This window comes from Bubalus kerabau, chromosome 13 (genome assembly GCF_029407905.1).
Source record: "Bubalus kerabau isolate K-KA32 ecotype Philippines breed swamp buffalo chromosome 13, PCC_UOA_SB_1v2, whole genome shotgun sequence".
Taxonomy (NCBI): Eukaryota; Metazoa; Chordata; class Mammalia; order Artiodactyla; family Bovidae; genus Bubalus; species Bubalus kerabau.
Window position 1 is genome coordinate 60,351,283 of NC_073636.1, and position 21,849 is coordinate 60,373,131.

Sequence of the window (21,849 nt, forward strand, 5' to 3'; positions counted from 1 at the left end):
CAGGCACTCTATCTATCAGATCTAGGCCCTTAAATCTATTTCTCACTTCCACTGTATAATCATAAGGGATTTGATTTAGGTCATACCTGAATGGTCTAGTGGTTTTCCCTACTTTCTTCAATTTAAGTTTGAATTTGGCAATAAGGAGTTCATGGTCTGAGGCACAGTCAGCTCCTGCTCTTGTTTTTGCTGACTTGTATAGAGCTTCTCCATCTTTGGCTGCAAAGAATAGAATCAATCTGATTTCGGTGTTGACCATCTGGTGATGTCCATGTGTAGCGTCTTCTCCTGTGTTGTTGGACGAGGGTGTTTGTTATGACCAGTGCTGACATGATACTTTTCTCTAAGTACTTGAGCATGCTATAAGAATGAGAGTATTCTCCCTATTCTAATTCTGGTCACCTCTGAGAAAATTTTAAATGATTCAGTAGTATCTAAAGCCAAATGCGTATTGAAACTACCCCAGTTGTCTTCAAAGTGTTTTTCAAAAGCTTAAAAAAAAAAAAAAGAGTTCAGTTGGAGATTATGTCTGTAGTAAACATCCAGAAGAGTCTTCATATCTCACTGTTACCCCCACATCTATCTCATTGTTTTTTCCTGATTGTTGTATAACTCCTTCCACTATCTTGATTTCCTTTAAACTAGGAGTTGAAATGTCTAAACAGTTTCTGGTTAAAACATTTTAGTGTGAAGACTTCTAACATGATGCTGTGTACTTCATACTTGGCATACCATGGGGAACATCACTATTTGTGATGCTAAATTGATCTTTTTTCTGATTATGCATTTTACCCTTTGAATTAACGAGGCCATTGTCAAAGTGCTCGGACATCCTGCATGTGCCCTGCTCCTCACCAGCCTTTCACCTGCTGTTTTTTATATCAGTTGATGATTCTTACCTGAAAAAACTGTTTCATTGGCATTTAATTTACAAAATGGTAATTAAAAGCTTTTTTTTTCATATCTTCCACATTTATTAACTGCTCTTCTATTACACAGGGTAAAGCTGAATTCTTTTGCTTTAATTATCAATTTTAAGGTCAGGAATTGGTTTTATAGTCATCCTCCATGGTGACAAGTGACTCTCCCCATCTATTTATTTATTTATCTTTAGTATATTAGGGACTCATATTTTACTCAGGGCCTTAAAACTATTGTTATTCATTATTCTTTTTGATAACTCTTGTCCCAGATTTGGCCAGTAGGAGCCCCTTCAGGGGGGCTTCCTGGCTGGGTCAGCAGTAAAGAATCTGCCTGCAGTGCAGAAGACACAGGAGACGCGGGTTCCATCCCTGGGTCAGGAAGATCCCCTGGAGGAGTGCATGGCAACCCACTTCAGTATTTGTGTCACAAAAATCCCATGAACGGTGGGCTGTAGCCCTTAGGGTCACAAAGGGTTGGACACAACTGAAGTGACTGAGAGTGCATGCACGCAGCCCCTGCCTTTTTGACATGCTTCCACTGTTTTTAATCATTTCCTTAGTTTCACTGTTCTGTTCCTTGCCTTAGTCACCTCTCTCCAAAGAACTCTGGTTCCTTGCAATGGGTCTCAGACTTTTTTTATTGACAGCTTTACTGGATATAATTTATACAATAAAATTTTTAACTTGAACATGTTTGGTGGTTTAAAACTGATTTTTGTAAAGTTTCTGATTAGAATACCCCCACGTCTGTCTCATTTTCTCCTGGTTGTGTGTAGCTCCTTCCACTACCTTGATTTTCTATAAAATAGGAGTTGAAATGTTATAGATACAGTTCATTATGTCTATAAACTAAGGCTCATTTGTCTGCCTTGGGATTTTCTCTAAAAATGGTATTGTCATCTACTATTTCCCATGGAAAAGTCCGGAGGTGTTTTGAACAACTTAGGCATGTATTCCCTTGGGCCCCTTTAACTTTGGCCTGATAAATTCTAGCAGTACAAAGAGCAGGAGGAGGAAAGGGAGAGAAAAGGGGGGATAATCTGCTCCTGGCTGCTGCTGTGTCTGTTCTCTTTGCCTTTCCTTTTCCCTTCCCAGGAGCTCAGGCCACCCTGGCCTGCATTCAGTTCCCCAAACACACCAACCTTTCCCCCCAGGAAGGCCTCTGGCCTGCCACACTGCCTCCACTTCACACCAGGGCAGGCTCCTCTTGCAGCTTAAATGACACGCCCTCGGTGGGCTCCCCGACCCTTGGCTAAAGTGACACTTCAGATGTGTGCACACACTTAGGCCTCTATCTCGAACAAGGTGCCCATCAGGCAGTGTGTAGTTACATCTGCTCTTTCCCCAGGAGACTGTAGGCTCCAGGAAGTCAGCCCCACAGGGCTGGTGGTCTCCAGGGTCTCTCTCCTTTGGTGCTTGGCATGGAGTAGGTACTCAGTGACTGTTTCAAGTGGTCACTTAGGACCTGGCATTAGACTTCAGCTGGAGTGTGGAAAGTCTGCATTCCTGTTCTGATTGGTATCATACTTCTGTTAGATCTTCTGCCCACTTTTTGATTGGGTTGTTTGTTTTTCTGATATTGAGCTGTATGAGCTCTTATATATTTTGGAGATTAATCCTGGAGTTTATCCCAGGGATGCAAAGATTCTTCATTATGCACAAATCAATCAATGTGATACACCAGATTAACAAAATTGAAAAATAAAAACCATATGATCATCTCAGTAGATGCAGAGAAAGCTTTCAACAGAATTCCAACATTCATTTATGATAAAAACTCCAGAAAATCGGCATAGAAGGAACATACCTTAACATAATGAAGGCCATAATGACAAACCCATAGCAAACATTATTCAGTGGTAAGAAACTGAAAGCATTTCCTCTAAGATCAGGAATAAGACAAGGGTGCCCACTCTTACCATTATTATTCAGTATAGTTTTGAAAGTCCTAGCCATGGCATTCAGAGAAGAAAAAAGGAATCCAGATTGGAAAAGAAAAAGTAAAACTCACTATGTGCAGATGATGTGATACTATACATAGAAAACCCTAAAAATGCCACCAAAAAACCACTAGAGCTAATCACTGAATTTAGTAAAGTTGTATGATATAAAATTAATACACAGAAATCCCTTACTTTTGTATATAGTAACAATGAAAAATCAGTGAAATGAAGGAAACAATCCCACTTACCATTGCAAATAAATGAATAAAATACCTAGGAATAAACCTACCTAAAGAGACAACAGACCTGTATGCAGAAGACTGTAAGACACTGATGAAAGAAATCAAAGATTACAAACAGATGGAGAGATACGTCATGTTCTTGGATTGAAAGAATCAATGTTGTCAAATTGACCACACAGAGCAATCTACACATTCAATGCAGGCCCTATCAAATTACCAATTGTATTTTTCACAGAACTATAAAAAAAAATTCACAGTTTGTATGGAAACACAGAATACCCTGAATAACCAAAAGCAGTCTTGATAAAGAAAAATGGAACTAGAGGGATCAACTTTCCTGATTTCAGACTATACTACAAAACTACAGTTATCAAGACAGCATTGTATTTGCACAAAAACAGAAATGTAGACCAATGGAACAAGATAGAAAGCCTGGGGATAAATCCCCACACCTATGGGCACCTTATTTTTGACAAAGGAGGCAAAAATATACAATAAAGAAAAGACAGCCTCTTCAATGAGTGGTGCTGGGAAAATTGGACAGCTACATGTAAGAGAATGAAATTAGAACACTTCCTAACACCATACACAAAAATAAACTCAAAATGGGTTAAAGACCTAAATGTAAGACCAGAAACTATATAAAACTCTTAGAGGAAAACATAGACAAAACACTCTGACATAAATCACAGCAAGATCCTCTATGACCCACCTCCTAGAGTAATGGAAATTTTTAAAAAATGGACCTAATTAAACTTAAAAGCTTTTGCACAATGAAGGAAACTAAGGAAGGTGAAAAGATAGCTGTCAGAATGGGAGAAAATAGTAGCAAGGAAACTAAGGAAGGTGAAAAGATAGCTGTCAGAATGGGAGAAGATAGTAGCAAATGAAGCAACTGACAAAGGATTAATCTCTAAAATACACAAGTAGCTCAGGCAACTCAATACCAGGAAGACAAAACACCACTATCAAAAAGTGGGCAGAAGGCCTAAACAGACAGTTCTGCAAAGAAGACATACAGATGGCTGATAAACACATGAAAAGATGCTCAACATTGCTCATCGTTAGAGAAATGCAAATCCAAACTACAATGAGGTATCATCTCATACCTGTCAGAATGGCCATCATTGAAAAGTCTGCGAACAATAAATAAAGAGAGGATGTGGAGAAAAGGGAACCCTCTTGCACTGTGAAGAAAGCTGAGCGCTGGAGAATTGATGCTTTTGAACTATGGTGTTGGAGAAGACTCTTGAGAGTCCCTTGGACTGCAAGGAGATCAGCCCTGGGATTTCTTTGGAAGGAATGATGCTAAAGCTGAAACTCCAGTACTTTGGCCACCTCACGCGAAGAGTTGACTCATTGGAAAAGACTCTGATGCTGGGAGGGATTGGGGGCAGGAGGAGAAGGGCACGACAGAGGATGAGATGGCTGGATGGCATCACCGACTCAATGGCTGTGAGTCTGAGTGAACTCTGGGAGTTGGTGATGGACAGGGAGGCCTGGCGTGCTTCGATTCATGGGGTCGCAGAGTCGGATACGACTGACCAACTGAATTGAACTGAACTTGCACTGTTGGTGGGAATCTAAATTAATACTAGCTACTCTAGAGAACAGTATGCAGATTCCTTAAAAAACTAACTGGTATTAAGTTAAAAGTAGAAATTCTTTCTCCCTCTCCCAACTGTAAGTAGCAAGAACTTTATATAGTTTTGAAAGCTTGGGGTTTGGGATATTCTGTTTTGTTATTGTTTGGTTTAGGTTTTTGTTGTTGGTTGGTTGTTCTAAAACTTTCCATATTTGGGGCCCTGCAAAATGTTTCCTGTGAAAACCACCTGCAAAGATGCACCAGCTAATGAAAATCACATTGTGAATCATGAGCTTTAACTACAACATGTGGTGAGGCCGTAGATTCATGCCTTCCTCAGTCATCTTCCCTTACCCAGTAGAGGGTATCTGGGAACTCTGCCTTCCACGAAGCAGAGTGCGCTAGAAGTGGCTTCTTTTCTGTTAAGTGAAATGATAACCCAGGGGTTCTCCAGACTCTCCAAATGCTAGCCTTGGGTCCTTCTTCTGCCTTTTTTTTTTTTTTTTTTAAGATTTTTTATTTTCTTTTTAATGTATTATTTATGTATTTTTATTTTTTGGCTGCATGCCATGCCAGATCTTTGCTGACCAGGGATTGAACCCAGGCCCTTGGCAGCGAGAGTCAGATCCTTAACCACTGGACCACCAGGGAATTCCCTGGCCTTGGGTCTTAACCACTGCTTCTGTGACATGGGCTGAGTGTCTGGAAACAGTCCGAGGGGCTTTTGCATAGCAGCTGCTGGCCAGGTCTGCCTCTGCTGGTTCCTTTTGAGCAAGGAAGAGCCCTCCATAACAGGCAGCAGAAAGCCAAGCTGTGGGCGGGATCCTGCGAGGAGAGGATCTGGAGACTTCCCCACTATCATGCATACGCTCTCTCTTTTAAAGCCTTCCTGCTCCCTCTCCAGGGATCTGAGTTTGATTCTCCCCCAAAGAACAGCTGAAACAGTTTGGGAGTAGACCCAGGTGAAGGTGACATCAACTGCATTGCAGCCAGAGGCCGATTTGACAATCCCTCAGGCAGCCATAGCTTTTGCTCCTTTCATGGCCTCATGCTTTTAACTGGAGAGCCTGGAGTTTGCCGAGGAATTTAAAGGTGCCTAATGTAAAAAACTGCCATTCTGGGATTACCCCTCAGATTCTTTTTATCACATAGGGAAGAGGTCCAAAGCCTTGTGGTTGTCCTGCTAGTTCTTTAAAATTGTGCAAATGAAGCAGATCCTAAAGTGCTCATGAGTGCCAGGGGTTGAGCTGAGTGCCTCAGGGACATAGAACTCTTTGAGTCCAGGTCTGATCTTGAGCCATGTTCAGTTGGGAAAGACGAGAACTAGTTCTTCACATCAAGAGTACGTAGCTATCCTAGACAGTTTCTGGGTCATGAGGTATAGATTTGTGTGTAGTCAGAAATGGAATCAGTCAGTTCTTTAAATAGAAGGTCATGCTGGTGATCCAGGTTTTTGCTAAGAATGGCCTTCGGAGCTTAAAGAGTATCAGCTGTCGTGTCTGCACTGTAACCTCAGTTGCCTTCTCTCAGCAGAGAAGTGTTTTCTCTAGGAAATTACAGCACTAACTTGGCAGGTGGCTTCACTGTTCAAGGGCTCCCGGTTCTGGCACGGAGATGTCCAGAGCTAAAATGGGAGCAGCTGCTGAGGCTAACTTGCCTGCTTTACCTGCTCCTTCCCAAACAGAGGAAGCACCTGCCATCCACTGCCTGGTTGGGTGTAGGAAGCAAGCATGTTGCATTTTAGTAAATCTCACTTTTCCCCTTTCTCCTGTTTTTTAAAATAACAGTTTTATAGAGGTGTAATTGACATCCAGTAAATAAGCTATTCATATTTAATGTGTACAGTTTCATGAGTTTTGATATGTTTCTTTGTTACTCTTTGAAACCTCCCTCCTCTTCCCATCCCTGACAACCACTGATAGTCAGCATAGGTTAGTGTGCCTTTTCTAAAGTTTTATAGAAATGGAATCATACCATGTGTACTGTTTTGCCTGGCTTTCACTCAGCATGATTATTTTGAGGTTATGTTGTTCCACGAGTCAGTAGCTCGTTCCTTTTTATGGCTGAATAATTTTCTATCATATGGATATATTTAATTATCTGTTTACCAGCTGGCAGATGTTTGGATTGTTCCAGTTATTGGTTATTATAAATAGGTCTGCTATGAGCATTTGTGTATATGAATATTTTTATATAGCCAAAAGCACCATTTCTCTTGGATAAATATCTAGGAGTAGAATGACCGGGTCAAATGGGAGGTGTATGTTTAAACTGCCAGCTGTTTTCCAAAGTGGCTGTTCTGTTTTATAGTCCCACCAGCAGCATGTGGGGATTCCAGTTCCTCTGTATCCCTGCCAGTACATAATATAATAATAATGGTATGGACCTTACAGAAGCAGAAGATATTAAGAAGAGATGGCAAGAATACACAGAAGAACTGTACAAAAAAGATCTTCACGACCCAGATAATCACGATGGTGTGATCACTGACCTAGAGCCAGACATCCTGGAATGTGAAGTCAAGTGGGCCTTAGAAAGCATCACTACGAACAAAGCTAGTGGAGGTGATGAAATTCCAGTTGAGCTGTTCCAAATCCTGAAAGATGATGCTGTGAAAGTGCTTCACTCAATATGCCAGCGAATTTGGAAAACTCAGCAGTGGCCACAGGACTGGAAAAGGTCAGTTTTCATTCCAATCCCAAAGAAAGGCAATGCCAAAGAATGCTCAAGCTACCGCATAATTGCACTCATCTCACACGCTAGTAAAGTCATGCTCAAAATTCTCCAAGCCAGGCTTCAGCAATATGTGAACCGTGAACTTCCTGATGTTCAAAGTGGGTTTTAGAAAAGGCAGAGGAACCAGAGATCAAATTGCCAACATCTGCTGAATCATGGAAAAAGCAAGAGAGTCCAGAAAAACATCTATTTCTGCTTTATTGACTATGCCAAAGCCTTTGACTGTGTGGATCACAATAAACTGTGGAAAATTCTGGAAGAGATGGGAATACCAGACCACCTGATCTGCCTCTTGAGAAATTTGTATGCAGGTCAGGAAGCAACAGTTAGAACTGGACATGGAACAACAGACTGGTTCCAAATAGGAAAAGGAGTTCGTCAAGGCTGTATATTGTCACCCTGTTTATTTAACTTATATGCAGAGTACATCATGAGAAACGCTGGACTGGAAGAAACACAAGCTGGAATCAAGATTGCCGGGAGAAATATCAATAACCTCAGATATGCAGATGACACCACCCTTCTGGCAGAAAGTGAAGAGGAACTCAAAAGCCTCTTGATGAAAGTGAAAGTGGAGAGTGAAAAAGTTGGCTTAAAGCTCAACATTCAGAAAACGAAGATCATGGCATCCGGTCCCACCACTTCATGGGAAATAGATGGGGAAACAGTGGAAACAGTGTCAGACTTTATTTTTCGGGGCTCCAAAATCACTGCAGATGGTGACTGCAGCCATGAAATTAAAAGACGCTTACTCCTTGGAAGGAAAGTTATGACCAACCTAGACAGCATATTCAAAAGCAGAGACATTACTTTGCCAAGAAAGGTCCGTCTGGTCAAGGCTATGGTTTTTCCAGTGGTCATGTATGGATGTGAGTTGGACTGTGAAGAAGGCTGAGCGCCGAAAAATTGATGCTTTTGAACTGTGGTGTTGGAGAAGACTCTTGAGAGTCCCTTGGACTGCAAGGAGATCCAACCAGTCCATCCTGAAGGAGATCAGCCCTGGGATTTCTTTGGAAGGAATGATGCTAAAGCTGAGACTCCAGTACTTTGGCCACCTCATGCGAAGAGTTGACTCATTGGAAAAGACTCTGATGCTGGGAGGGATTGGGGGCAGGAGGAGAAGGGGACGACAGAGGATGAGATGGCTGGATGGCATCACCGACTTGATGGACGTGAGTCTGAGTGAACTCCGGGAGTTGGTGATGGATAGGGAGGCCTGGCGTGCTGCAATTCATGGGGTCGCAAAGAGTCGGACGTGACAGAGCGACTGATCTGATCTGATTATATTATATTATAATAATATAATTATATTCTAATAATATGATAATGAGTAGTTTTATACATTCTAATCGATAGTAGTCATACCTCCTAGTGGTTTTAATTTGCATTTTTTAATGATGATCGTGTTGAATATATTTTCATGTACTTATTTGCCATTTTTTATCCTTTTCAATGAAGAATGGATTCATATCTTTTGCCCTTTTTAAATTGTTTTTTTGCTGAGTTTTTTGAGGGTTCTTTTCATATTCTGGACATAAGTCCGTTATGAGAGATATGTCCCGTAAAGATTTCTCCCATTCTGTGGCTTGACTTTTCATTCTCTTAAAAGTATTCTTTAAAAGTGCAGAAGTTTTCATTTTTGATGGAGTTCATTTTGTCCTTTTATGGAGTGTGCTTTTTCACCTCATATCTAAGAAATTTTTGCACGACTCACAGTCAAAGGTTATTTTCTTATGAGTTCATCTATAAATTTTATAGGTTTAGTGTTCTTTTAGAGCCGATTTTTAGTTGACATTTGATTATGATGTGAAGTATAGGTCCAAGCTTTTACTTTTTGCCTGTGGATGTCCATCCAGTTCTTCTAAGCTCAGCATGTTTTTCATTTCAGGCATTACGGTTTTCACCTCTGGAAGTTTGACTTCAATCTTATAGTCGTCCTCTGCTCGGTCTAACATCTGTGTCACTTCTGGATTGGTTTCAGTTTATTGATTAGTTGCATGTGGGTCATACTTTCCTGCATCTTTGCATGCTTGGTAATCTTGGGATTGTTCATTGAAGAAGGCCATCTTGTCTCTCCTTGGTATTCTCTGGAACTCTGCATTCAGTTGGGTATACCTTTCCCTTTCTCCCTTGCTTTTTGCTTTTCTTCTTTCCTCAGCACTTTCTAAAGCCGCCATAGACAACCACTTCAGTCCCATCACGTCATGGCAAATAGAAGGGAAAAAGGTGGAAGCAGTGACAGATTTCCTCTTCCTGGGTTCAGATGGTGGCTGCAGCTGTGAAATTAGAAGACGATTGCTTCTTGGAAGAGCTATGACCACCTGAATAGCGTGTTAAAAGGCACAGACATTGTTTTGCTGACAGGTTTTGTATAGTCAAGGCTATAGAGTAGCCTTGATGATCTTTTCAATAGTTGTGTGTAGATGTGAGAGTTGGGCCATAAAGAAGGCTGAGCCCCGAAGAATTGATGCTTTTGAATTGGGCTGTTGGAGAAGACTCTTGAGAGTCGCTTGGACAGCAAGGAGATCAAACCAGTCAATCCTAAAGGAAATCAACCCTGAATATTCATTGGAAGGACTGATGCTGAAGCTCCAATCCTTTGGCCACCTGATGCGATGAGCTGACTCGCTGGAAAAGACTTTGCCTGATAATAGGAAAGATTGAAGGCAGAAGGAGAAGAGAGCGACAGAGGATGAGATGGTTGGATGGCATCATTGATTTAATGGACATGAACTTGGGCAAACTCCAGGAGATTGTGATGGACAGGGAGGCCTGGCGTGCCACAGTCCATGGAGTTGCAAAGAGTTGGACATGACTTGGCAACCGAACAACAACCATCTTTAGATGCTAGACATTGTGAATTTTACCTTTTGGGGTGCTGGATATTTTATTCCTAAAAATCTTCTTGAGTTTCTTATGGGTAAACACTTGAGTTACTTGGAAACAGTTTGATCCTCTGCGGTCTTGCTTTTATGATTTGTTAGGTGGCTCCTCCAAAGCAGTGCTCAGGTGGGGGCTGATTACTCCTTACTGCTGAGGCAAGATCTTCCCAGAGATCCTATGCTGTGCCTCATGAACCATGACATTTTTCAGTTCAGCTAGTGGGAACCAGTACTGATCCCAGTCCTGTGTAGGCTCTGAGCACTGTTCCTTGTAAACCTTTTGGATGGGTTCTTTTCCAGGCTATGAGTGGTGTCCTCAGGCCACGTGCATTGATTAGTACTGTGGTGGGTACTTACGGGGGACTCTGTAGATCTGGGCATCTTCCTTTACGCTCTTCCTCTCCCTGGTGTGTGTCCAATAGACTCTGTTCTGTTTTCTTCTCTCGGAAGCTTCCTAGGATATAAGCTGGGGAGGAGGGGGGCATCATAGCTCTCATCTTGTTAGTTTTATTTCTCAGGGATCACAGGCTTTAATTGCAAAATCCAGCGTCTTCACTGTTGTAACTGTAGTCTGGCCTCTTTTTGGTTTCATTCAATTTCTTTTTTTTTTTTTCCTGTGGTTGGTTTGTCTGGTGTCTTTTTGTTTCAGGTTTTGGTTGATTAGGTAGAAGGGTAAATCTGATCCCTTTTCCTCCATCTTGGCCAAAACTGTTAATACCTGTTTTGATATCATAGTTCTCTTATATTCTGCATTCAATACTGACAAACCTAATTCCCACTCGAGAAAGCATCATATGCACATTCATTCCTGCTTCTTAATGGACATTGCTTCCTTTTTTGCATAACCTCCTTCAGCATCCTGCAAATTATAGCCTTGGAGTTGATTTCCTCATTTGTTAAAAGCAGTCTCTGGCAGATGGATGGAAAGGCTCCTGAAAAAGAAAGGATTCTGAAATGCCTAGCTTCTTGTTGCCTGCTCTCACCCTTGATGCTGAGTTTATTTGGGCTGTGGTCAGTGTGTGAAGAGCTTGAAATGGGCTAGAGGGAACATCTATGGTGAGTATTATGGAGAGTGGAGATCTAGTTTTCTCCCAGTTTGTCATTTTTAGAAAACTATTTATTTATCATTTCTTTGATCAGATAATGATTGTGTTCTGGTAAAGAGATGAGCTACATGTACACCCGAACTTGTTAGTTTTAGGGTGCCAGTTCCTAGCTTTATAGTGACTTAACCAGGGTGGATCTCCATCTTTGTGTCTCCCTTTCAGTCTTCAGCTCCCAGTTTCAGGCAGTATCATCACCCACTCTGCCCTAGGACATCTGTCCCTTCTCCTCTGTTAGGACAGTAGTTCCTGTCCCCACGACTCCCCATTTTCCTATTTTGTCAAAATACAGAAAGTCTGGTGACTGTGATAAGCTGGCAATTGATCTCTGCTTCCCCATTCCACCTACCAGTGTTGACAATATTTTTTAGGTTGGAATTTCCCTCTACCTCTGAAAACATACAAATACAACAGAATTCTGTGTTTTGCTGGGTCTTTAGAGGGTTGCTTAGAACCATAGTGGTTGCCCTCCCTCCACCTCCAGTGAAATCAGTATTGTGTTAGTTATATGTCAGCAATGGGCTCCCTTCCAGTCTGGGATGAAGGTGTGTTTTCAAGACCTCAGTGACAGCTATCACAATTGGCTGACACTGGCTTCTGGAGAAACCAATGTGATGGTCTTTTGTGAACAAGGAGTTGCAGGTATCTGTTGGTCTTTTGTCATGACACTCATCCCCTGGCATTTCCATCTCTGAAATGCCCCCTTTTAGTGGAAGTTTCCAGTATGGGTTGTCTGGCTTATGAGAAACTGGAATGGCAGAATGAAAATGGTTTTTGGATTTATAGCCTAGCTTTAATGCCTTACCACATTACTTCGCTTTTCTCTGCCTCAGTTACTTCTTCTGTGAAGTGGGGACAGGAATCCTTTGCTGTGGGGAGGATTGAATAAGTTCATGTGTGGAAAGTACCTTGCCCAGTCTCTGACTCAGATTAGAAGCGCTGCCCACGGTTGAACCAGAGCTTTTGACAGTTGATCAGTGAAAGGTTTTTGGTGTCTTTTCCAATGCTCCTTCTCCAATACCAGCTAGTATCCTACAGTTCAGTTACGTTCTGGCACTACCCACTTTCTGTAAAAGATGATGGGTGAATTCAGGGAGGAATATGGCTTGCACATAGACTGACTGAGAACTGTGTGCTTAAAGGGCCCGCAGTTGCTCTCAGTCTGGGAGGAAATCCAGAGTGCTGGGAATTCCTGCCAGGAGTGTGTCTGCTTCCCCATTCTCCAGAACAAGGTAGACAGCCTGCCTCTGGTATCAGCTTACTGCCTTGAGTTGGGGAAGAGCCTTCGCTAGCTGGAATAGAGGGACTACCTCAGCTCCTCAGAGGCCCACTGAGGACACAGGAAATCCTAGGACACCACCAGGTCTTCCAGTGCTGGCCTCTAGGACAGGCACTCTCCTGCTGCCTCTCACTTCCCTCATGTCATTCCTCCTCGTTACTCATGTTACAACTGCCCTTTTCCACAGGGATGCTTGAAGATGGAAAGAAATTCGATTCCTCCCGGGACAGAAACAAGCCCTTTAAGTTTGTGCTGGGCAAGCAGGAGGTGATCCGAGGCTGGGAAGAAGGGGTTGCCCAGGTATGCTCTCTTTTTTTTTTTTTTTTTAGTGTCTACTTCTTAAATTATGTTTATGAGTAGGAAAAATTTCATTGCTAGCTCCCTCACCCAAATAACTCCTTTTATTAATGTTTTTGTAGAATTTCTGTAAATGCCCCCCAACCCTTTTTTTAGACACACACACACACACACACACACACACTGTTCTGCTCTTTTCTTTTGCACTTAATCAATCTGATACTTTATGTACCAGGACATAAAAGAGAAGAAAGCTCTCCTCATAGAGCTTCATGGTGTAGGCAGATCTTGGAAGTATTGCAGGCTTGGTTTCAGGCCACCACAATAAAGCAAATCTTGCAGTAAAGTGAGTCACATGAATTTTTTGGTTTCCCGGTGCATATTAAAATTATGTTTACACTATAGTTTATTAAGTGTGCAATAGCATCATGCCTAAAAAACAATGGACAGATGATCCTTGAGCAGTGCAGGGTAGGGACACCAAACCCCACCTCCCTGCCCCCTGAACAGTTAAAAATCCACACATAACTTTCACAGCCGGTCCTCTGTGCCTGAAGTTCCTCATCCAAGGACTCAGCCAACCATGGATCATGTAGTGTTCAGTGTTGAAAAACACGGACATGTAAGTGGACCAAGGCAATTCAAACCTGTGTTGTTCAATGATCAAATGTATGTGCCTTAGTTAAAAAAAATACTTTATTGCTAAAAAATGCTAACTAACATCTGAGCCTTTACCGAGTCATAATCTTTTTGTGGTAGCAAATCAAAGACCGCGTATTGCTATACAAATATAGTGATGAAAAGGTTCAAAATACTGCGTGAATTACCAAAATGTGACACACACACATGAGGTGAGCAAATGCTGAGGGAAAAGCCACAGGTAAGCTTATTCCACCCAGGATCACCACAAACCTTCAGTTTGTGACAAACACAGTGTCTGTGAAGCACAGTAAAAGGAGTCTGTATCCCTTAGGTGGGTGTACTACAGTTTATTTGACCAGGACTCTCTTGATGGCCATTTGGGTCTTTCCCAGTATTTCAGTATTATAAACAACACTGCAGTGATTAATCTTGAATGGACTTTATTTTACATTTGTGCAGGGGTTCCCACAGGCAGATTCTTGGAAGTAGACCGAGTGGTTCAGTAGCTGTGTGCACTGGATTTTGACATATTGCCATGTTGCCATCTGTAGGGATTACACTGAATTGCCACCAGTGGGCTATGAAGGTGCCTGCTCCTCCCAGCCCTTCCAGCACAGTGTTGTTAAAAACTTTTGGCTTCAGGACACAATGAGTGAAAAACATTATCTTGGTATGGTTTTAATTTGTATTTGTCTTATTATTGACCATGTTGTGTCAGACCACTTCTGAGAGGTCAGGCTCACGGAGAAAGTCATTTTGTTTGTCTTAAGTCTGTTTCTTCACTTCTCCCCTCCTCATTTGTGTAAACAGCTTTTGTTCTGCCAACTCTATGAAATTCCCAGTAGACAATAAGGGACCCAGGGTTGCCAAATTTCAGTTGGATTTTATCCTTGTGCTGAGCCCAGGAATTTTTTTCTTGGCACTGACCAGGTAAAGGGATGTTTATTGTGGCCTACAACCCAGGGAGCCTTATAATCAGGCTCTGCCATGGTGGATAATTAGTCTATTTCCTCTTACCAAAGAGAAGTGGAGATATAACCAATGTGGATAGAGGGATTTCTGTTTTTCTGTTTTTTTCAGAACACACTTTACATCCTCTATAAAGTGTCACTGATTGATCTCCAAATAAACTGCTTAAACTTGCAGAAACTGCCTTTCTTAGGTGTCTAGATTTTTGTTCCTTCCTGGCTGGGAGTCGGCAATAGAAAACGGAGAGGATCTTTGTGGCTTACTTCCTTTTGGAAACCTCTCCAACTGTACCCCTTCTGTCCTGTCTCCCACCCCAGACGTCTGGTAGGCTCTTGGGTCTGTAGCTCACCCCCCATCTCCCATGCCAACCATTGTCCACTCCATGGCTCATCTTCTGTGGCTGTTCCAGCACTGGAACAATCATTGTGTTGTGTGTCCCAGGAGCCGTCGCTGCTACTGAGCTAGTGTTATCAGCCTGCTTCCCATCCCAGACTGGTAAGGCCTGATGAAGTGTTAGGGAGATCCCCAGTCTCCCCCTGCAGCCAGGCTGCTTTGAGTCAGTCACAGTGCTGTTGCTTGGGGGAAGTCTGGGTGGTCTGAGACCTGCATAGAGCATGAACTCCTCCATATAATATTTCTTGAGGACATACATTAAAAGCGCAGGAAGAAGGGTTGTCTTTTGCCCCTTTTCCTGTTCTTTTGATATTGTTCCAGTTTTCTGTGCTTATAGGTCTTCAGTCCTGGCACATATACTATTTTGGGCAACTTGGTTTTTTCATCTAACCATGTATCTTGGACATCTTTCCATGTTAGTATAGTTAAGGCCACTGTTTTCTTTCTAGAGGCTAAGAAGAATGGTACAGCTGTACTGTGAAACCACGCCCCTTGCAGTGGGCATTTGAGTTGCTAGCAGATTCTGGAAGTGGAATTGCTGGGTAAAAGGATATCATTACTTTGAATTTTATTAGATTAAGCCATATACTTTCAACTGTCCTTACCGCTTTGGTCCAACATGTCCCAGTTTCTGAAGGGCGCTGTAGGAAAGAAGCCTGTAGCTTTCTCTTCAGTCACCATCACTTGGACTGAGTCAGAGAGCTAGGAGTGCACACATGGAGAGGTATGGGTATAGTTGGAGAGGCGTCTGAAGGAAAGGAAGCCACAAAGATCCTCTCTGTTTTGTACTGCCAACTTCTAGCCAGGCAGGAACAAAAATCTAGACACCTGGGAAAGGCAGTTTCTGAAAGTTAAGCTGTTTGCTGCTGCTGCTAAGTCGCTTCAGTTGTGTCCGACTCTGTGCGACCCCATAGACGGCAGCCCACCAGGCTCCCCCGTCCCTGGGATTCTCCAGGCAAGAACACTAGAGTGGGTTGCCATTTCCTTCTTCAATGCATGAAGGTGAAAAGTGAAAGTGAAGTCGCTGAGTTGTGTCCAACTCTTAGCGACCTCATGGACTACAGCTTACCAGGCTCCTCTGTCCATGGGATTTTCCAGGCAAGAGTACTAAAGTGGGTTGCCATTGCCTTCTCTGGTTAAGCCATTTATTTGGAGGTAAATCAGTGATCTTTTACAAAGGATGTAGAGTAAAGTATATTCTGAAAAAGAGACAGAAATCCCTCTATCCACACTGTTTAAATCTCCAGTTCTATTTGGTGAGAGGAAATAGACATGGAGACTTAAAAGAGATAAGTAAAGAGTGGGGATAAAGCAGAGAACCTGCTCACTGTTCAGAAAACAGACATTTTGTATTGGATGAGAAAATGAAAAAGCTACAAATACATTTTAAAAAGTGAAAATTTTCCCGCCATCCTCTGCTCTCCCCATAGAAAAGTGCTAGTATTATTTGTGTTCTTCCAGAAATGTTTTCATGTTTATACAGATAGGTGCAACTATGTATAAATACTTTTCTTTTTTGTATAGTTGGTAGCATGCTATTTTCATACAATTGGTAGATGCCACTTGGTACCCCCAGAAAATCTTATTGCTTGTTTTACTTTTTCTACATTTCTGAGTATAAATATAGAGATTGCAGAAAAGTAGCCTGCCTTAAATATTACTTTCTGTGTGTTTTCTTCTAAAGTAAAGTTTTATTCAAAGCACTCCTTTTGCAGTAGTATAGATGGTTCTAGTGACAAGCCACTGAAGGGCTTAGGTGGTGACATGTCTATAGTGTTGGCTGCCCAGAGTCGGATTAGTGGGACCAGGACAGAAGCATTGAGAGCCTGGCGATTCTGGGAGTCAAGAGGGATTTTTATCAGTTATCGGGTCCTTGGAGCCAGATGGAGGGCTCATCCAGCCTGTCTGCCTGCCTCCATGTCCTCACAGAGCGTGCCCGGTGCCCAGGCAGCCATGCAGTCACCAGAATGTCCTAGTCACACCATCCTGGCCAAGGAGCACCCAGTAAACAGCTCTGCTTCTTAAGGGAACAGTTGGGGAGCGCATCCAGCACTGCCATTCTTCCTTGCTCTTTTCACAGATGAGCGTGGGTCAGAGAGCCAAGCTGACTATCTCCCCAGACTATGCCTATGGTGCCACTGGGCACCCAGGCATCATCCCACCAAATGCCACTCTCATCTTTGACGTGGAACTTCTAAAACTGGAATGACAGGAGTGGCCTCCTCCCTGAGCTCCCCATTCTTGGGTAAGGAACTTAATGCTAAAGAACCTTCCTTTAACTACCTTTGCTCCTCCCGAGTCATGCCCAGTGCTTGATGGGCATCAGAAAGAACCTTGGTGCCTCGGGATGTTTTCCTTTATATTCTTCCTCCGTCAGCCATACTTTCAGTTCTGTTACAAGTTTATACCTTGGAAAGGGACAGCATGTGCTCTTGAAAGAACTCAGGGGGACGGGGCAGCTGATGGTAGCTGTTTAAGTGAAGTATTTTTATATGTAGCTTATAAACTAAAACTGAGTTGGGAACTGGAAATATAGACCAAATTTTTAGTGCCAGCATTTCAGTTCTCTAGAAATAAGATTGGTGATGACTTTGCTTGCCCTGCTGAGTTTGTGCAGCTCCCTCATTCATACATCCTCTCACCGCCTGTTAGAAAGGGATGAATGGGACATTACCACCTGGGCCACCTGCCTCAGGGAGCAAGCCCAGGACACGCAGGACAGTAGGCCAGCTTGTTATCAGTGGGTTTAAAGATGAGGCCCAGGATGCTTATGAAGTATGAAGGATGTTCTCAGACAATCCTGGAGAGGATCTTAGGGACCTGAGTGAGCCTTTCTGTCCAACAAGTAAGGAGGCTAAGGCCAAGAGAAAGAGGCCTTGCTCAAGGTCACATCCAGACAGAGACTGATTAGGACAGAACCCTTTCCTGCTTCCCCTTCCTGGACTTGTTTTCCTTCCTCTTCCCTTATTTCTAGGTAAGCCAACTCAATATTCTAATAACACATTACTTTTCATATGAGTATTAGAATCATAAAACATGTGAACGCTGACATCTTTCCACATGACGTCATGCATGCTAAGTCACTTCATTCATGTCCAGCTCTGCGACCCTATGGACCAAAGCCGGCTAAGCTCCTCTGTCCAGGGGATTCTGTAGACAAGAATACTGAAGTGGGTTGCCGTGCCTTCCTCCTCCATGTGACCCCAGATGTCTGCATTTGCTCCCCTCCTGCTTCTGGAACCAGAAGGCCATAGCCAGGGGTTGGGTGACAGTGATTCTGTTTGAAAACAGTAGTAAGTGGCTGCCAGCGTTATGGAGTACTTTGTCTTGAGGTAGAGGAGCCTTTTTTTTTTTTTATTGGCTATTTCCTCTCAGTGGTTTGATCCCTAAACACCTGGGTCATCCATGCCTGGTCAGGTTTGAGGACTCTGGCTTTTTCACTTGTCATTCCTTCCAGGAGGAAACCCTGACACTTGATAGAGCCTCTCTCTGCCCAGAGAGCTGCACCATTAGTCCCTGCCCTAGAAGGCTGAGTCCTTTGAACATAAATGTACCAAAGGGAGCCCTGGAGTAATCCTGATTTGGGAACAGGCTTTCTGTAAATCTGGAAGGACAGGAAAGGGAAGGAGGGGAGAGAGGGCTGAATGGCTATGATTGACCCTGGCCTCAGCCTCCCCCCAACACTGCCAAAGAACAGTTCAGAGCTTCTTGCAAAGGTCTTGAGGGAAAGCTCAAGGCCAGACCCAAAAAGTCAGGTTCAAGTGAGTGAATGAAGACTGTAGATATTTTCTCAGTCCGTTTGACACAAGGAAAAACTGGCTTAGGGCTGTGCATGTTAAAGTCTCTGGGAAGCTTTAAGACTCTTGATGCCCAGGCTACCCCAAGACCAGTTAACCGCTGTCACTAGATGTGAGGTCCAAGCCTTCGGGGTTTTTTTAAAGCCCCCAGATATGCAACCAGGTTGGAGACCCATTGATAATGGGGATCTGAATTGTCAGCCATATTGGTGGGCTCTGTCCCTCCTGCTGTCCTCAGCAACATAGATATAACCTTAGGTTTAAAAAGCACCACCAAGGTGTGCAGGAAGGAGGCTGCTCACCTGGGAACCCAGCCTGAGCACAGTGGGTCCTTCCCAACTGGAGCAGAGGGGTGAGGACAGATCAGACCTCACAGCTGTTGGGGAAGGGACATGGTATGGCAACAGCCTTGTGGTGGTCCCTTCCCCACACAGAAAGCATTGAGCTGCTGGGACTTATGGATTTTCTGTCCCCAACAGATGTGCCACAGAAGGATCTGGCGCCTCCAGACGCACACAGCGAGTCCGTATGGAGCTTTTCCTGATGTTCCACTACACTCTTTGTATAAACATCTTCCCAGACTGAATGTGTTCTGCCACCGGCTTTGCTCTTCCCCTTTCTCCTCGTATGTGTGTTGACCTGAACTATATGCCATAAACCTCAAATTACTCAGTTTGTTTTTGTTTTGGGGTGAAGATTGAGTTTCAGTCCTTTGGATCTAGGTTTCCAATTAAGTATTAGTCAAGTATTAACAGCACAAGTAATGGGTTAACTTTAGACTAGGAATTTGGTGTTGGGGTGGGGGGGGTGCAAGAATCTTTATTTTATTTTATTTTTTTGGATAAAAGTTTTATCTATTATATATTAAATGTTCTTGCTGCTGCGCTGCAAAGCCATAGCAGATTTGAGGCGCTTTTGAGGGCCGAATTATTCTCCAAGTTGAGAGATGTCCTCGGGTTGAATTGAAAGCCCTACCCAAAACTGCAGTGGGAAGGGGGAGAGCCTTTGCCTCCACTGCCCCACCCTCACCCTCCTCATAGACCCTCTGCCTTTTGAAAGCAGATCATTTTCACTGAGATGTTGGACATTGCAGATGTCTGTTCCCCAGGCCAACAGAGACCTCTGAAACCTTCATGGCCTGGCCTTTTTTTTTTTCATCCTGTGGTTTTTCTAATGGATATCCAGGATTTTTGTAATCGCATAGCTATCCAAGCTCTACTTCCTAAATTTTAAGAACTTTAATCGAAAGTTTAATTGAAGGTGCTGTTTGTAGACACTTAACACCCATGAACGCCCAGCCATCATGACAAATCCTTGAGTGTTGTCTTAAGAAAATGATGCTGGTCATCACAGCTTCAGCATCTCCTGTTTTTTGATGCTCAGCTCCCCCTGCTGATCTCAGAGTTTCCTGACTTCTCCTTGCCTCCTCTCACCCCTTTGCTGTCCTGTGTAGTGATTTGGTGAGAGAAATTGCTGCCTACTCCCCCAGCCTACCCCCACTCCCTGCACTACACATGAGTTTCAAGTTTTATTATTGCAATAAAAGTGCTTTATGCTGGCTTTTCTCAGCTCTGTGTGATGGTGGTTACTTTCAGGCACCTTCCCCTGCCCTTTTGTGGAGAGAATGGGGTTGGGGGTATGACGGTGGGGCTGTAGTGTCGGAGGCTGTGTCTTAGCAGAGCTGCAGCAGGAACATCCTGCCCCAGTGGTCTTTGGCGGGGGTGGGAGGGAGTGGGCCGTAGATTTGCATCTTCACCATGGAGTGAACTATGTGGAGGTGAGGCTGAGATGGTCAGGGAGCCTCCCCCTCGCCCATCATCAGAAGTTGATTAAAAGTGAAGTCTGGGTAGAGCTCTGTGCTGGGTTTCCTGGGGTTCCAGGAAGTCGGGGATGCGCCAACGGGTGAACTAAGCCACAACCCTTTTGGAGATGTGCTGCCAGCAAATGGATGAAATGTTACAAAGGGGAGATTTGGGTTTTAAGCAGGTGTTCCTTGGTGAAACCTGGTATGGAGGTTTTTGTCAAGTGGACAGTGTGAGTGCTTGCAGTAGCTTCCCTGGCCCTACCCTGTATATGCTAAGTAATATTCCCTACCTCCCCTTTCATGGACATCAAAAATTGTGGTGTCCCACTCCTTTCTAGACACCTTCCAAAATTTCCCTGGTTAAGAGCCTTTGATTTTAAATAGGTGGTTCAGGGACTTGCTTAATGATTTTTCAAATCCATCCAGCCATCTATTTATTAATTTATCTGTTCGTTTGTTAATTTGACCACACCACATGGCTTACGGGAGTTTAGTTCCCCAACCAAGAATCAAACCTGGGCCCTTGGCAGAGAGAGCGCAGAATCCTAACCGCTGGCCTGCCAAAGAATTCCCACCTTTTATTAATTGAAGTCACCAGAATATTATTTCAGTGTTATGTCTTATATCCCCCATAGTTCTTTTATTTAAAAAAAAAAAGCCAAACAACAGAAGATTTTTATCATGAACACCCATATACCCACTGCCTAGATTCTACCATGAACATGTTACTGTACGCCTGTTTATCATTTATTTATTCACCTGTCTCTTTAGTCACATTTCAGAATAAATGGCAAACATCACTGCAGTATCCCCTAGATATCATTAGAATTTAGTGTTTGTTGACACTTAAAAACCTATCAAAATATAGAATATCACTCTCAGGAAGTTCCCCTGTGCCCTTTCCTAGTCAGTCCCCACCCCACCCCCAGAGGCAACAATTGTTTAAATTTTTTCTACTAAAGTGTTGCCTGTTGCAGAGTTTAATTTCAGTATCCTCTTAGGCTGTATCTCCTTGCACTCGGACACATCGGGAAACTTAAGTTCTCATTGAACTTCAAGATGAAAGAAATCCTCTGGATCGGGGTCAGTTACCCATGACAGGCAGAACCATGGACGCCAAAGATGTCCACATTCTGATTCCCAGAGCTCATGAATACCTTAATGGGGCAAAAGGGTTTTTGCAGATGTGGTTACAGGAAGGACCTAGATGTGGGGAGATTGTCATGTATCATGTGGGAGGATCCAGTGTAATCA

General features: G+C 43.2%; 1 protein-coding gene across 3 annotated transcripts in view; it reads left to right on the top strand.

Annotated features, from left to right (window-relative positions):
- Nucleotides 1-20,359, top strand: part of FKBP1A (FKBP prolyl isomerase 1A) — a 29,375-nt gene extending 9,016 nt beyond the window's left edge. The window contains exons 3-5 of one of the 3 annotated variants that reach the window (XM_055544657.1): nucleotides 12,881-12,993; nucleotides 17,075-17,239; nucleotides 19,271-20,359. In XM_055544657.1, the coding sequence (XP_055400632.1) occupies nucleotides 12,881-12,993; nucleotides 17,075-17,203 (242 nt within the window). In that variant the 3' untranslated portion in view covers nucleotides 17,204-17,239; nucleotides 19,271-20,359. Of the gene's footprint in view, nucleotides 1-1,192; nucleotides 1,627-12,880; nucleotides 12,994-17,074; nucleotides 17,240-19,270 lie in introns of those variants that run through there. The other 2 variants (XR_008701615.1, XM_055544656.1) reach the window with 2 other exon arrangements.
- The last annotated feature ends 1,490 nt before the right edge of the window (nucleotides 20,360-21,849 follow it).